The sequence below is a fragment of the Diorhabda carinulata genome, chromosome 1 (genome assembly GCF_026250575.1).
Source record: "Diorhabda carinulata isolate Delta chromosome 1, icDioCari1.1, whole genome shotgun sequence".
In the NCBI taxonomy this organism is placed as follows: Eukaryota; Metazoa; Arthropoda; class Insecta; order Coleoptera; family Chrysomelidae; genus Diorhabda; species Diorhabda carinulata.
The window spans coordinates 2,024,038-2,042,823 of NC_079460.1; the positions used below are offsets into that span (position 1 = coordinate 2,024,038).

The 18,786-nt window shown below is 33.6% G+C and overlaps 1 protein-coding gene across 1 annotated transcript in view; it reads right to left on the reverse strand.

The window, feature by feature from the left end:
- Window positions 1-252: 252 nt before the first annotated feature.
- Window positions 253-18,786, reverse strand: part of LOC130897448 (pituitary homeobox homolog Ptx1) — a 69,924-nt gene continuing 51,390 nt past the window's right edge. Inside the window, exon 5 of the mRNA XM_057806304.1 lies at window positions 253-8,730. Coding sequence (XP_057662287.1) covers window positions 8,128-8,730 — 603 coding nt within the window. The 3' untranslated portion in view covers window positions 253-8,127. The remainder of the gene's footprint in view (window positions 8,731-18,786) is intronic.

The following is an 18,786-nucleotide window of genomic DNA, read 5'->3' on the forward strand; positions in this document are numbered from 1 at the left end:
TGTTCTACTTTTCACAACTGAAGCCCTGTGGGGCTATATACTGGATTTGCAAGCATCAAAATAAAATTGAACACTATAAAGTTCCACGGAGAAGCTTTTGTAATCAATAACACAGTAAACGATAAATTTTAAGTAAGTTGCCTCAAAGGCTATAGTCCTGCAGTCCGCTAAAGAGCTTATTGATTTTTACCAGTATTTGAGAATCTTCCTCTCTTAAATTAGTAAATTGGTGAGGGAATAAATAAAAAACTATTTTGATATGGATATTTTTATTGTGACTAGATGGTTGAAAATGTTTGAACAATTACAAACGATATGCAGAGTATAATCGAATAAAAGGTACGATAGATTTTCATTTTTTTTTTTTGGAAATCTCTAGACGTCCTATTTTATATAATATAAATAATGAAATAACAAACTTTCTTTATTTTTTTTTTCATTCATTCAACGTTTCATTCAATATATCTACGACATAATTTTACATTGCACAATGCAGCCTTTGTACATGGAGCCTGCAAAAAGGGCCCCTTACAATCACAAAAGAAATAAAACCATTATGCATTCGTACAGAATGATTATTTTACATTTGGAAAAATATGATTTGTAAGTTAGGAGAATGGTCTGCTTAGAACAAATTTCATGTTACTTCTATTAAGGATATAATAATACTGAAATTTATTATGGGAGGGGCTGACCATGATGTATTTGACATATTGAAGAGTAAATACAATGTTTGGATAGAAGCAAAATAAATTAAACAAAAGGTGTCTTTATTAGAAAAGAGAATATTTGAAAACAAGGTAGACGAAATCAAAATATTAACGTGAATATGTGAACTTGAAACAAAAACAATTTTTACCATACGAAGTATAAACACGAAACTGAAGAAAAACTTTATAAATCAATAATCTCACCAAAGGAAAAAGTCTACGAATATTTAATTAAAACCATAAAATTGGTACTTAATTGACTATATCCATCAATATGGAATCCATTTATAATTCTGAGACCATTCTATTGTGCGGTCCATCTTCATGGAATATATTGATTATATTGATGTTTTTCTGATCATATTACTCTTTCTGAACAAAATTATATACTCCTCTTTCAGGTTTTAACTACCCCTTCAAAGCTTAACAGCCGGGATTTATTGTAAAATATGAATAATAAACTGGGAATATTAGAAATCAAAAATGACCGGGTTTCACCTCTCCAGAATAATAAAGTGAATGCGTAACGACTTGAAGAATTGTTTCAATTTATTTAGTCCAACCATATGCACCAATAATTTCAATTCCTCTCCATTTAGCAACCGCAAGCTCCATCAAATTCACTGGAAAACCATGGCTTAACTTTGTAAAATTCACCTCATTCTGTTACCAACGCTTTTGGTCTTCGAGGTCTGTACATGAACAGTTATAAAGTTTCCCTTACTCTTCTCCGCATGACATGTTTTTTACTTTTCACTCCTCTAATATCTCTATCACTGGATCCAGTGATTTTAATAATGTTTTTCTCACTTTTCATGCTATTAAGAAGCGGGAATAGTTTTCGCAAAACAACCAAAAAAGAATTGTAAAATATATATTTGCTTAAGTCTTAACTGATTTTCATCATATTTACTGTGCCACGAATTTAGGAAAGCTAGATAGTAGAGCTACTCTCGATTCTTGATATAAGGGACTCAGGAGCAATTAATTTGCCGAAAACCTGGTCAAGATTGGAGGGCACGTGGAATTTCGTTATCACAGACAGGCAAGACTGTGCAATTGAGAAGGAAAATTGGAATTAGCCTAGCTCTTATTAACACAAAGAAGATAATCCTAGGATTTCACGTAGTGGAAGATTTTGCTTTGAAGCCGGCGATGCCTGAAGGATAATCCAGTTCTGTATATTCCCCTTAGGCTAGGACGACCAAGGTGACTGCGAATGGATAATACGGGTAACCCATTCTTAGTAAATGTATTAACTCATGCTACTTCTTCTCTCTATTGGTTATTTTACAGATCAGGGACTTGAAAAAGGGGCATTTTATTCAGAAAGTGTAATCTATGAATAAACCACATGTTAAAATCGAATTAAAATGCTAATATACTTCATAAATATCGACCGCCGAATATACAATATAATAAAAATGCGTTAAACAATTCAAAATAAAGTCTTTGGATAAATCTGAAAACATTTGGCACAATAACAATGGTTATTTTTTATATTTGTACTAGATCAAGGTAGTGCAAGAAGTTGGTTTGTTTATTATTGATGTATAAAACATTCAAACTTTTTGCATTATCTTAAATAAAAAAAATATTTGAGCAACTCTACCATAATAAAATAAATTTATAATTATTGAATAAAAATGTTTTTATCTATCTACAGTACGATGGGTTGGCATTTATGTGATCTGAATACATATTTTTTGTTGTGTACTGTGTTTTCAGAGAATTTTCTAAAATATTAACTACAGCATGAACACAAATATCAACAAGGCAAAATCCAAGTCATTGTCAAGTTTTCAATAATTTGTTGACTATTTAGATTTCTCAATAATTGTTACGATATTTAGTATAAGGGTAGTAATTAAGGCAGAATATGATACTAAATAAAAATGAAAACTTTTTATATAGTATTTGACTTTGAAGATTTAAATATCTATTCATTTCTGATTTCCAAAATTTACTAATAAATGATTATTTAAAAAAATTCTCTGTAGTGTATTTTATAACTTTTAAATTGGTCTTTAATTGAAAATTATCTTAGAAATAATACAATAAAGACATAAAAATAATCCATTTTTGATTAGATTATCAATTTTTTGTGTTGATAAGAAATTGTTGTAATCTTGAAAAGATATCTTTTAACGGCATAATAAAATCCTTTACCGACGTCAATCTATAAAAAATGATTGATCAGTATTAAATGATACTTTATTAACAGGGTAGTTTTCTACGTATATTAATACTAAAATTTTATGTTATATAAAAGATATGCCTTCAATGTCATTTTCTGAATAAATAAAATATTACACTACGCATACAGTCATTGGAAATAAATATAAAGGGTTTCATAAATAAGTCCATACATAGAAAATGGTTTAACATCCATCCGTCAACAATTCTATTCTTAATAAAAATTGGGGAAACTAGCATTTGAGATATCAGAAATCTAAATTTGAAAACATTTATATCGATATTTTTATATGGTCTCCAAGCATAAACGTTTTCCTCAATATAACTCAATATAAAAAAAACTGAACAATTGAGTATCTACTTATTCATATACTCTTCATTCTCAATTACCGCTGATAAAATTTTTTTTGTGATTCATGGTCCAGTGTTACTTATCTAGTATGTTTTTTTGTTTTTGTTATTGTCTATAGATCTCGTGTTTTCGAAACATTCATGTGAGATTTTCGGGATAAAGTATAATAAATAATTCTTCTTGACTTTTCTGTTTTCTCCATGGAAGAGAGTTGTCATCGAATCTTTACTTTGCTAATTGCTATATTATTATAACGCAAATTGTTTCAAGCTTTAAAACGTCTAAACATACAAAAGTAATACATTTTTAGCAATTCGTAGAGGGATTTCCTTCCTAAAATATAATCTTTATAAGACCCCTCGACAGGATCCAACGCATGTACCTAGTTGTCATGAAATTTGAGGTCAAGCTTCTTAACGAGGATTATTCAGATCAAAACGAGGTCAGTTTGCCTCAAAATGGTGACACTCACTGATGGATCCAAAAAAGGCAAGATCGCAGGAGCAAAAAAGGGTGCAAAGAACACACGCTTCTGTTTACAGATCAAACTAATGAGGTTCAATCTTTTGGGATATATTGCAGGTAAGGAAAGAAACGCAAAGATTCTAGGTAGTTTCTGTGGAATAGAGGAGGAAATTACGATATACATCTTCTGCAATTGTCAAGTTATTAGTTACTCAAGAACGTAAATCCTAATATGTGACCTAGTAGGAGAACTAGTAAAAATCGGAACCATTTTCTACAAACGAAATCATAGATCAAATCTAAATACTGTTTCTAATTCAAAATAACTTTTCTAGAAGAACTTTTTTGATAATATCGAAAATGATAGTAGTCTATATTTTGCTTTCCTTCAGCTATCGTGTCAAATGTAGATGATTGACAACTCAACTACCAATTTTCCATTGTGTACCAAATTTAATCTAAAATAAAATTTCGCCAGAAATAGAATAATAAAAACATTTCCATATAGCAAGTTTGAACCCGCATATTATAGTCGACGAAGCTCGAACGTAAAAGTCAACATTTGGATGTGTAACTTGACAGTTTCTATAACATCCCGCTCATTGGTACATCATGGAAATATCTATTTCCTCATAATTGTTAGTTTGAGCAGTAAGCATAGTTTTATTATGAGTACTGACACTGCCAATGTAAACTGTTATAGTGTCAGCATAAACTGTTAGTGTTAATCAGCACACATATTTTCATTACACGATACCAAATATTTCAATAATGATAGATATGCTTTTGTACTTACGCAGTTTTCCAAGATTATCCAAACTTTGCTATTAGCTGAACCACAGTAAATGAGGAGGATTTCATTTTGACAATGACATTGGAATTATGAACACGTGAAATATCTATTGGAGTTATTCACTCTTTCCAACACTTTACGTCGCGTCGTGAAATATTCAGTACTACAGGGTTATCGATCTGAAGAGCTTGAAAGGATAATAATATTTTGTTTCTTGATAGTTTTATTGCCTCAAATGGAGATCCAAAGAAAAATTATCTTCTTTATAACAAAATAACACTAATAAATGTGATACTCTCCATCAATGCTCACAATTGGATTGTGCGTAGTTTTGATGTAACGGCAGTTATTAAAGGAATTATTTTTGCTCTCATTGTTATTGCCAGATTAAAGTAACAAAACCTAACATTTAATAGAAAATTTAATAATTGAAATTGGCTGATAATTATGCTAATTACAGAAGTTGTCGCATAGATAATTTCATATATGAAAATGCCTATGCCTCGATTCGAACATTTTTTAACTTGTTAAGACTAGTTTAAAAAGTTCAAGCAGCCGTGGCAGCAAGGAAAATATGTAAAATTGAAAGGAAAGACACAGCTTATGAGCGAACAACACATCGTTGGTTTAATCGTTTTAATGGAGGTGACCTGCGTGGAATATTGTGGTTACAAGAGAAGCGGGAAGCACCATTTAAAATCATTATGTAATATCTACAAAAGTTGTCGAATTAACTGAGATTCATGCGAAATGTCAGTAGATGTATGTAAACAGATCGTCAACCTTCCGATTGGCGTATTTTTACTTGTGATGAAACGGGAAAATTCAATAGTTAGACAAAGGAAGATTATCAGAACCCACAGCAAAGAGAGGGGAAAGTCTTGTTGTGTGTTGGTGTAATTATGAATGTTAAGTGTACTCTAAAATAATTTTCAAAGATCGATCCATCAGGATCACTATCGATGGACCACCTCAGAAAGGTTTAAGCTCAACGCTGGTGTCTCAAGGAATTCACCTACTCTCTTTCTTTTGTACATCAACGATCTACTCGACAAAACTGCAAACCCGATCTAAAGTTACGCCGACGGTAGCACATTGGTGTCGTATTTTAAATCAGCCGCTCAAATAAACTCAGCTAACACCCAAATCCGTAGACAGCATTTCGAGTGAGGTGGAAGCAATCTGATTGAGTTTATTGCTGCAAAGAAGGAGGCTGTTGTTTTTACGAAGAAAGCTAGCACTGAGAGACTTCGAATTTGGTCCTGTCCTGTTGGATGTTGAGGTTGAGGGCAATATTTCCTAGCATAGTCATGTGACCGATTAGCTGAAGCAGCTTCACAAAAACTTGAACCCCTCTTGAAGACCAAAAAGCTATATACTCCACAACAGCTTCTAAACCTCTACAAGGCCTAAATTCGTATATCTTTGGACTATTGCTCGCATATTTGGAATTCGGCTCAAAAGCATACCTTGAAGATGCTCGACTCAATACAGAAGAGAGCAATTCGTGAACCAGAGTTGAGAGTTTAGTGCATAGAAAAAATGTCGCTAATACCGATACTATCACGGCAGATACTCTTCCAAGCTGTGTAACATAAACCCACCTAGAGCAGTATTGGGAGTACTATTGGACAGGCAGACGTAGCTCATAAACACCGATTTCGCCTGCAGACGCCCATAATTTCAATTTATCGGGAATCCTTTTTTTGGAGAAGTGCGAGCTTGAGGAATCAGCTACCAGGGCACGTCTTTAACAAACACTATAGTCTACAGAAGTTCAATATCAATATTCACACGGCAGGCATCACTCGAACTACTAAAATGTAATAGGGTTTACCCTCTTGTGTTTGCTTTATACATAAAAAAGATATAGAGGTATACTCTATACAGCTCCTTGCCTTGTCGAAACATGATCGTTTAATTTGCCGCATTGTTACTTGTGTTGAAAAATGGATTTATCTAAATAACCCGAAGGTGTAAAATCAGTACTAAGACAAAAAAGAGAGGTTGATTCAAGCGGAAAGTCTTATTGTTGTCTGGTGGAATTTTGAAAGTTTATTGTGCTTCTAAATCATTTCAGATGATCAAACTATCAATGTCAAGGTATGGAGTAAACAGCTAAAGTGAATGTACGAGATTATACCGGAGGAATATCCAGGTTTAGTCAACTGAAAGCGGGTTTTTTGCAGCAAGACAATGCTAAATCACATACTGCGAAAGTTACGCGGAATAAGATCAAAGAAATTGGAGATATTGAGCTCCTACCACATCCAGCATTTAGTGCAGATCTTGCACCTTCAGATTACTATTTATCCATGGACACATTGCGTGGAAAAAAATTTGAATCGAAATAAGATGTTGAAAATGCAGTCCGACAATTTTTTGTCCAAAGAATGGTTTTACCATGGTCTCAAAGAGCTTGCTGAAGAGATCAATTATTAATAAATGCTTTTTGAATAAATAGAATAAGAAATATATGGAAATTGTTCACTAAAATTTCTGAAAAAAAAAGAATTTTTAATGGAAAAAATCCATAATAAAATTTAAATTTGTATTTTAATGACAAAAAATCACTATTTTTATTTTATAATCAATGTATATGACCAAAATAAGTGGATAATTCCATAATAAGGAATAAAACACTATAATAAAAAATGTTTTCCATTACCCAGCTCTGGATTCCTTTCAAGGTACTATTGTAAATTTCATATCATTTACTTGTGAGTGATTTTTTTTCAAATTAGGCTATTCATATGGAAGACTCAAGTTGAAAATTAAACTAAGAATGCGTTTTTCAAGATTTCAAAATTTCTCATTTCAATTGTTTTACACATGACATCAAACTATAGTTTTTACATATTTACACAATTTGATCAAAACTTCGAAATTTCGGTGACCCTTTAATTTTTCTTATTTCATAATAAATATTTCCGAAAAAACGGGAATGGGCTTGAAATTTTTACACCTTCTAAACATTCTGAACTTCAATCAAATGCAATCGGAACCGTGTTGTATTGGCTTTTTGAGCTTTCCAAGTACTACCTGGCATCTAACTCGTTAATATTGTTTTTCGCTGGTCTGTCGTGACCTTAGATTACCATAACATTAAGTTTCTTTGGAATGGCTCTTACCAAACTAAGATGAAGTCCACGATTATATTTTCCAGATCAAAATAAATCGTTTCAGACGACTATGTATTATGCTACTTTGATTCTTCCTTTGATTGTAAATGATATTAAGTAGAACCTATCTTAGAAAAAATAGTCTCACTTAACCAGTTGATACTGTCTCAATCACTGCGTTAATTTAAAGTAGTTAATATCGGCAAATACTGATAACATAACTTTCAAATTCGAGTGAAACGGCATTTGGTACACCCACTAAAATGGCAACGTAAAGCCAAATGTTAGAATTCATAAATTTTGTGGAAAAGTATTTCAAATAACGATTTTTCAAGTGCCGCATTTGCTAATTTTTCATTTTAATGTATTGAATATTGCTTATATCGTCCAGAATAACTAAAAACTTCAATACCATGCCCGTAGGTCACTGTAACTTCAATCGTCTTGGTCTTCGTGCTTGAGTTGGGCCACAAGGGCCACCTCCTGCTCTCAGCCATGCCTCTCCCCTACACCTATCCCACTACCTGCATACTGACAAGCAGATAAACCTGTCGACGATGATCGAACAGGACTTACACTAGAATACCCCACAAATCCAGTATGTTGCTTAGCTTTTAGTCTTAACGAAGCTATGCTAGATGACATAGCTGTGCAAGGTTCAGCTGCACTTCTGTGATGATACATAGAATAAGGATTTGCGGGAGTAGTGTAAGGACAGGGTTGCGCCGACACAGCTCCGGGAGTCGTTGATGTCATCACCGTGCCCATGGCGCCTGGAAGCATGCTACTGACCGCGCCACTCATTGTTGCTCCTGTTACGGAAGATGCAGCGTTAAAACAATTTACAGGGCTTTGGTGATGATTCGTAGGAACTACCGGCCAAAATGGTGGTTTAGTTCCTAAAGGACTCGGTACTTTAGTTGCCCAATTGTTGTATGTGGAGTAGGAGTAGAAACTATCGTCGCTTATTGTTGGCATAAGACCGTTGAATTGAGTACCGAAACCAGTTTTGAACTCCGCAGCTGCGTTCATGGCATTCATTGCGTTTCTTTCACGTTTTCTCCATTTTGCTCGACGGTTTTTGAACCATACCTAAAACAAAGAGAAACGAAATTGAAGAAAAACAAAGCAACTAAGAACATAGTTATATTCTTGCGATCATTAATGATGGATGAGTGCGATTCCTCTGTTCATTTAAAATCATTAAAGCTTTAGTTATCATAAATATAACTAAAGAAGTATTCAAATAAATATAAATCATTAATAGTATATTTTGTATTAGAATAGTCATCGTAAGACTGATTATACACTGCTATACACTGTTTTTGTCACACAAACTTTGTGATGATTTTTATTTGTTTTGATATACCCTCATTATTATTTGCTTCAGTCACATCCAATTTTTTTGTGACAGCTAAATATTCTTTTCTGGCCTCATTTATGTGTTTTTGTTAATTTGAGTTTAGCGATTACATTTAACTAAGTTACGTTTGTTACATTGGACAGTTTTTGTTAAGTGTGTGAAGAATTAATTCTTTAATCTCAGCTTCGAACATTTACGCTATTAAGACTATTTTTGTTTTCCTCTGCGCCACCAAGATAAATCCTGGGTTCCATATTTATGCTCTGTAACTTATATCCTATTAGGTTGAGCTAAACATAATTTAGACATTTGCCTTTTGGTATACTAATGATTTGGACAGAACTAAAAGATCATGTATGTGATTGTTGTTTTTCTTTGATTCAAACAGAACGCGTCTCATCTATGTCCAAACACATTGTCCAATCCTACATAGTGCCGAACTGCCGGTGCTAAAACCTTCAAATCAAGCAGAAAGTCAAGATTTTCTTTCTAATCAGGAATTTGTTCTTAGTCAATCCGATAAGGTATCTCAAGAGAGTGACCCAAATTATGAACCGTCATCTTCAAAATAACCGCATTTATTGATACAAAGTGATTTAAACGATTAAGTACCTGATTTGAATTTGTCTAAAAAACAAGCTAAGCTTTTGGGGTCTAGATTAAATGATTGGAATTCAATTTCTACTGATACAAAAATTTCTATTTCCCACATCGTGACGATGAAATAAAATCTACTTTCTCTAAAACAGATTATTTAGTCTATTGTAATAATATTCCTGTAGCGATGAGTTCATTGAATTTCGAATATGATCCAAGTCACTGGCGATTGTTCATTGACTGCTCAAAAGCTAGCTTGAAAGCAGTGTTGCTATACAATGAAAACAAATGTCCTTCAGTAATGGTTTTCCATGGTTCTAATATGAAAGAGACTTTCGAGAACATGAAGTTACTTCTTGAAAAGATTGAATACAGTTTGGGAAATTTGTGAAGATTTTAGTCATTGCTCTTTTACTTGGGCTACCGACTTGATTACTCGTTTGCGAATGAGACAGCAGAAACAGAAAAAGTTACTACACAAAGAAAGTATGGTCCAAGCGTGGATCACTTACTCCAGTACAGGAGAATGTTGAGAATGATCCTTTAGTGAAGAATGCAGTGAAGCTGAATGAACTAGAAAAGTCGCCTGGATATGATTTGTGAATGTTGTCCAAAATTTTCTAGGAAACCATGAAGCGGAAAATTACAAAGACTTGATTAATGAGCTTATAATTTCATACAAAGCTTTGGGATGTAATGTATCTTTCAAACATTCACGAAAATAATAGCTTTTTATTGTAAATTAAGAAATATTTTTTCTAAGTACTTGTATTTTTTATAAAAATGTGTCTTGATCTCACAAAGAAACCTGATGTGTCAATTTTTTTCCATTGATATATTATTGTTTGGTGGCCATAGTATATTTGAAATTGGGTATAAGTTTTCGTGTAACAAAAAAAGGTTTAAATTTTATTGACTAGTATTAATTATGTATAAAAATCGACTGCGCCACGTAGATATTGATCAAAGCATACTCATGACCACAAATAGCATGACAAATATACCAATTTATATTCCGTTACACACAGCTCATTGCATAGCACGCTTGACCGTTCAATCACAGCTAACATCACCAAAATGGCAAATAAACGACGGCCGAACGTAACACGACGGCCACCCTTAATCGCAATTCTTTCCTAGACAAAAATAATTGCTTTTCGGTATATTTCAACTAGGGAACTTACTATTCATTGCCTCAATAAATCGAAGGTTTTACCAAACTGATATAATTAGTATCAAAACACACCTTATCAATATTTCAATTGCTTGTTTTAGATATTTGTTCATACTAGATGTCAAAGAATTGCCGGAAATCGTAATGTATTACTTCTCTAGTTTAGAACATATTTTAGGAATTAATTACACATTTTTTTTCTCTCTATAAATAGCTCTAAATTCCTGTCACGTCAGATAGAATTTTTTAGTGAGGAATGTATCAAACTTATTCAGTGGACAAATTTATGACTTACTCATTATATAGTCTTTCAAGTCTATGTGAACGGAGATTTTCAATTCATTTGATGGAAATCTGTTCAATGCCGTGTCCAACTTTCAACAAATTGTGTTTTTTACTGATTTTGTTAGTTTCTTAATCTCTATCAAACTTATACAACGAAAAATTTGTAGAATATAACAATGGTTATGAGAACTTAACTCCTTTTAATGTGTTGAGTGTCAAAAACTTAACTTACTACCCAACCTGACAAATCCAGAGGTTTTATTTTCGGAAGTTCTGGACTTCAAATTATACCATTCACGACAGTTCTAAAAATAAAGCATTGTGAATGCTACAGGACGATGTGACAGAAGGAAGAGGAGGGAATGCAATGACATCTTGTCTTTGGACAGTTGAGTTAATGGGAAGTGAAACTAATAAGCTAACAACAATCTCTCGAAGGTACAAAGACTGGCTTGCATATATGCAGCAGGGTCCATTAAATCATACTTCACTAGAAGTGATTCTAAGACTCCAACTTCTCCACTCTAGTACTGGAAAGCGTGGCAGTAAAAACATTACTTATAATGTTCAGAGGCGAAATCATCAAAGAAAACACGTTCCCAAATAATTACCTACCCTGGGATATGCCTCAGGACGTTGTATCGAAAAAGTTTAGTTAGTTTTGAGAAAAATATCACCTCAATAATAAACTGTAAAAGCAAGTGGGATCAGAAGACCATACAAGAAATGAACAGAAATGCCATTAAATGCAATACGGATGGATCAAAAGCACCAGAACTGGAATAAGATTGTACGAGCCCAGAAATAAACACTCTGAAAACCCGTGTGACACACCAATCATTTACAAACAGAAATATAAGCAATTGAAATATGTGTCTAGTTCAATCTAGAGAGGAACTATCGCAAACAGGAGATCATCATCTTGTTAGATAGCCAAGCAGCCATTAGAGCTTTAAGCTCCAATATCATGAAATCTAAACTCCTTTGGGATTGCCTAAAAAATTAAAAGATCGCTAAAGCGGGGGCAGACAAGCCCTTCGTGGACCTGGGCTCTTCTGTGGTTTCAGCTACAGAACAATAGAAAAAGCATTGAAAAAGAAGTTAGATAGGAGCAAAACTAACTATTGGGACAACCTACAGGGACTGAGACGCAAAGACTCTTATGGGAAACTTTAACCAGAGAAGATCTGCTGAATGTATCAATCTAAGTAAAAACAATATACGAATACTAACAGGAGCTCTATCGGGGCACTACGGCGGCAGATAATGCGGCGTGCAGGTTTTGTTACACCGAGACGAAGCCTCTATCCACATTCTCTCGAAGTGTGAAATACTAAGGAGCACTACACCTGGTAGCGTATGAAATAGAAGACGAAAATTCCTGCAGTTACAGCCATCTCACATTCTGGACTTTCCTAAAGGTGTGGGATTAACAGATCAGCTGAGAACAGTGGGTTCAACAGTATCGCAGCAAGAAATAGGGGCACAATAGATCCTTTGGGCGCACTGTATATGACACCCCAGTATCTACATATATGCATTCAATACGCTAACTGTATAGATAGATAACTGCAGTGGACAAAACCAGAAGAATATTATATTGATCAATACTTGGATTTTTAAAACACTTTCTAACTTTACCGAAATCAAGGAACTACAAATATCTCCTATCGAAGTCGATGGATAACACAGCATCAAACGAAGAGCATAGAAAAATCAGATAGTAGTTTTTACATGCAACTATTGGGTAAATTTCATAGCTAACTGTAAGAAGAAGAGCCCATTCATTCTACAAAAAATGTATGTAAATGATATCCTTGATTTTTTATCTCTTATAAAGACTAGAAATAGATAGATAAACGCATAGATAATTAGAACAAGTCACTGAAAGTGAACATTTCAATTTTTGTTTTTAAATTCAACTCTATTATCAGTATCATTCAATGTCAACTCATTTGAATGGGGCGTCAATTCAAAAGATTTCCTTAATAGATCATCTCGATTTACTTTTTTAAATAGCCTCCAAATGACCTTTAGGTGGTATATCAATAAGAATAACTCGTACTACAAATAGTTATAATAAAAACAAAATCGCTACTGAACAAAGCTTAAACTCAAACACGAGGATACTGGAGGAGAAATAAATTATTTCAAAATTCTTTTAATAACATATGGATAACTAACTGACTGGGTTTTTACTAATGCAAAATATTCGATCAAACCAATTTGTTGCTTTCTTTTATTTTAGTGGTAAGCCTGTGATTACTGGTAGTCATATTTTCATTTTTTCTGTTATCCTTTTTCCTCTGAACAAAAAATTTTTGGTTATATTTTTCTAAAATTAATTTTCATGGGAACGTTGTCAGCTGTCGCTGGGTAACAACTCAATCCGTCTACAGTAGCAAAAGGAGCAGGCAATAAAGCGCGTAAAAATTTGCACAAATTACAGTTTGATACGCGCATCGGCACGCGTAAGTATAGACGACCCTCCTTTACAATTCGTAGCAGGGTAATCGCGTTAACCACGCCATACATTCACACGCCTCATCTAATTCTGATTGTGCCCTTTTCCCTTGCTAAACTCATTACTTAGTCTTAGAGGGATCTAGATTAAGGAGAAGGTTCCTGTTTTTGGTAGATAATTCAGAGAATTTATGCACAGTTTTTAAGGGTAATAAACACATGTATGAATGCTTCAGTTTTCTTACGGTTCAAGGAAGAAATGCAGGATAAACAAAGTTTTGAAGCAATACCGAAACACAAAGACAAATTAACAAGGAAAACTATGAGGGAAATCAAAGATAATGCCTAAAATGGACAGATCAAATTGTAAATAACCATAAGAATTAAAATGATTTGGGGAGATGAGATGGAATGAAATGGAAGAATCCTCAGAACCCACGAATTGAGGCAAAATTTGATTCCAGAACATATAACGAATATAAGAAAAATACAAAATATTTAAATGAAAAGTTTGATGATCATTGTTCAAGTTTTATTGATATTGAATGTTTTATATAATAATTTTAGCAGTATTCTGATTCTTGGGAAGTTGAGTCAGGTTTTCAACGAAGGTCGAAAAAACAGAAAGAAAATATTTGACAAAATCAATTACTAAAATTGGGTGGTATGTCTAAATGTCCAAAAGAAAAGACTTACTAGAGAAATATAACATGAAAAATAAGTGGAAAGAAGTGCCAGACAAGACAAGCGAAAAGCAGAATAAGCAGCGAACGCTCACGATATGAAAACAATATATAAAATAACCAAAAAACTAAAAGTTAACTAAACCCACAGCACAAAATATAACTAAAAGGGTAGAGTTTTTTTCTGAATTAAATAAACAAGCAAATGTCGATTCAATTGACCAAGAAATCAACAGAGAACAGGGATAGGTCATACACTACGGAAACCAGCAACAAACATACGTAACCTAACCAACAAGCATCAAATTATTAAATATAACAAACAGGCTTGTACTAACATGGAGAAGAAATTTTGAGAAAAAACTGCAACAACATGAAAATAAGGTACAGAAATAGCTAAAAACAGAAGGAAATGGAGAGCCCTCATCAACAAAACGATGGATGAGGATAGGAACTTCATCAGCTATTGAAACCCATTGCTCCATTGGGAGATATTTGACGTGGAAGACGGTTTTCAAAGTGCTGCGAGTTAACTTGTTTTCTTTATTTATGGTCACATACGTTTAAAATTATTACAATTCAGAGGACGGCAGAAATAAGTAAAATAAGAATAATTTGTCATTGATTTTCGAATGATCTCAATTAGGTATGGCTTTTAATATTAGTTAATCATATCCTGGTGGTTGTTTTGTTATTGGAAATATCAGAAAAATTGTATATTTGGATAAATAGCGAAAACTATTATGTCTAAAGAACTTTCATCGTGTTGGCGTGAGTACACTAATTTTTGTCATAGCTGCAAATCACTAAATTACATGCATAAACCAAAAATGACAGTTATGAAAAGTTTTTTTATTGAAATTTATTCAAGAATTAGTGTTGATAATAATGGATGTGTCATTACGGAAGAGGATTAGGGGTGTGATATATCTAAAATTAACGCTGCTTAATACCCACTTACCGAATATTTGTTGCTTTTTATTATCTATAGAATTAACAAAATTTGTTACTGGCAATAAATCAGATATTAACCAGTAGCTTTACATATCCTGTATGATGTTTGAGAAATTAGCTGTAAATATCTCATAGAAAAAATCATCACATCCAACAGTGAAATATCATAAATAAGATAGCATATTAGTGCTTAATATTTAACAGTCACAGCAATCTTATTATGAATCCCAATATTTAATATAATATAACATTTTTCTCATAAATAATGTCGATTTCTGATGTTCACTATGTTTATTAAATAATCATATAAAAAGAAAGTCTTATTATTCGAAGTATAGCCCATTGTATTCTATGGTTTCAAACCAACGTTCAGCAAGCTCTTTAAGACCTTAGTAAGACCATTCTTTTGACACAGATGCAAAAAAGTTGTCGCACTCTATTTTCAACATTTCCTCTAGATTAAAAGTTTTTCCGACGCAACAATTCCACCATGATAAAAACTAGTAATCTGACCGTTTAACTTTTGCAGTATCTTGTTTACCATTGTCTTATTGTAAGAGAAACGTGGATATTTCACCGAAAAACTTCATATACTCAGATCAATGTCCACTATATATCTCGGCATTGATAGCTCGACCATCTGGAATTATTTTGAAGTACACTCAACCCTCAAAACTCCGCCAGACATACGACAAGACTTTCTGCTTGAACCAACTCCTCTTTGCGACTGGTTCTGGTAATTGCCCTTTGTCATCAATCTTTCGCAGGGCAAGGAGCTGTTTACGCACATCTACTCGATCTTTCGCTTGCCGTATAATTCATGCGGCAAAATTGGACAACTTTTATAGATCTTACATACTTAATGATATACGGTATATTTACAAGCTCAAAGAAGTTCCATAATCGGCGGCTGCTGGAACTAGGCTGGTTTTCTACTATTTCTCTTGTAACTCCAATATCCCAGACAGGTGGACGATCTAAGCGCGTACGATCATCAAGGGTCAAATCTCCACTATTTAAATGATTGAACCAACCAACGCTATGCCGTTCGCTCATAAACTGTATCTTCCCCTTCATTATTACATATGTTCCTTGCTGCCACGGCTGCTTGAAATTTTTGTTTCCAATAATGTCTTAACAATAGACGAATTTCATTGCAATCCATACTATTTATTATAAAAACGTACTGGGTCATCAATAAACAGAGAGAAACTGATTAGCACAAAACCATTGTACTTTTCGTATTAGAGTTACGACATATTGAGGAGTAGGATTATTTATACATGAAAAAATACATTACTTATGAGACACCTCTGTAGTTCTACCAATTTTCAAGTAATGATTTAGAATATGACATAAAAACCTTGCAGACCCAGTCATAAGCTATTATCTATCAGTTACATTTTTTCCATGGTAGAAACATCATCCATTCCCCGACATCATCTTCCATTACGTTGTCGTTCTATTTGGGGCGGCAGGGCAACATAAATTGCTCTCGCGAGGTGGCGACGCCGCTCCCGACCCCCCACCCAACATGGCCAACGACCCATCTAATTGCGGCGACTGGAATGAAGATCAACGAGCCGCTCTATTGGCCGCGACGTTTGTGCGAAGTAAAGTTACAGCCGATGGGGGCGAAGGGGTTGGAATGAGGGATGCGGTGCATTTCTCCCTTTTATTCTATCGTGGAAAATCCGACGGAAAATCGAAAATTTATTCGAGTAAAAGAAAACAATTTTGGTTGGTGGTAGTTTGGTGGATAACGGTAGCACATTATAATCATTATACATATACAGTATTGGAAAAAAAATACCGAATGTGTCAAAGTTATTCCACAAATTTCAAAAGAACCCTATGCTTGCAGATCTCATCAGAACATTTTGAAACAAATTTGTTTGAACAAATGAGGAAATATTTTCCGAGGGCAATATCAAACCTATTTTGTGAAATTGTGATGAAAAATCAAATCAAGAGGAAATGGCATTGAAAGAGTTAGTTATAAATATCAACAAATCAATAAAAATGTGGAGGAGCGCCGTCCTATTGAAATGAAAGTATTTTTCTAGAAAGATCTGCATCTGATACGTTGGGAAACATAACAGTTATAGCAGGTACTGATTCCAATCTTAAAAAGTGTGAGTATCGTTCAGCTGTACGGCTTTTCTCAAACATACATTTACTGGTAAATAAAACATAAAACCTTCACAAATCCAATGTAGACATTTCCGATTCTAAAAATGATAATAGTGCCTGTTAATTACTCTATTAAAATAAAGAGTAGGTCACGAAATTGTATACGTATGTCATTGTCATCTTCCAAAACCTTCTGAATAAGATATATATTTTATACGGATGATTTTTTCTGTTTTCAAAAATCTTCCAATCGTTTATGTAGACGCAGCGTGGTTTTTGGGCCAACTGTTGAAACAAACAAATCTCTTTACAGAGGTAAGGCGATGTAGTATTTTCTATTTTCATCTAAAACATGTGGCTGGCCATAGATTTACCACTCTCTTACTCTCTCTACTCGCTATTAAAATCAAAACTTGTTATTCTTGTTTTCTGCCGTTTCTGTGACGTCATGGTGATCAAAGCACATTAGAGAAAAAAGAGATAGAGTTCAGAGATTAGCAGTTCGGTCTTACTTGAAGAAGCTCCCGTACCTCTCTATCTTTAATATTAATTCTATGGGGTGGACACTTCTGGGAAAGTCCTTCACTGTTCTTTGAACTTATACAAGATCTTACCAACAGTACATTAAATTAAGTACAGAATTCTCTTTTATATTCTATCGGAACAATATCAACACTTCCAGTCAATGTTTTTCTAACAGGTTTAAGAATACTTTTCATATACAAATTAATTGACTAGAGATCCCAATTCATTGTACACAGAATTTTTTAGAATCGAACCAAAACATTTATCAAATCAACAAAGAAATAACATTTCTAACATACATTGCTCAACAATTGCTTATGATTGCTTATACTCATTTTATGTTTCAGATGTTCTGAAAAGATAAATTCCAATGAAGTTGTGTTTTAAGTAACATAGGTAATCAATAGAATAGGGAGCCCAGCCTGGCTTGTTTTTAATACAAAATCATTCAGAAACAGGTTTTGCCATTGCTTGGGAGCCTGCTAAATGTAATGTGGAGGATCTACTACGTTAATTTACCCCTATTTCTCAATAGCTCCATAAAAAAATGGTATGGGGGATTCAATTTGTCACAAAGCTTTTCGATTCTCCTACATAAGACATACCTTTGCATTTGAAAAACAAAGTTGGGTAGGACCGAAGCTGAAAGTTTAAAGGTGGAAATTTTATTTTATTGGTACCAATACGTCTGGTCTCGTGACCTGTACATAATTATCGTTTGTGGCTGGAATATTAAAAGGTGGACTATTTGAGACTTGATTACGATAAGATATTGTTTATTATTGGTTTGCATTTATTTGATCAGTAATAAAATAATATTTTTTAAGACGAACTGAGTTTTCAGCAGTGTCTTAAGACATTTTGATTCTTGTGTGTCATAAATTTTAAAGCAACGGTTTCTATGTTGTTGGATGATAGAAGTGGACGAAGTATTACTTAAAGATATAAATCTCATTTTATATTAATAATAT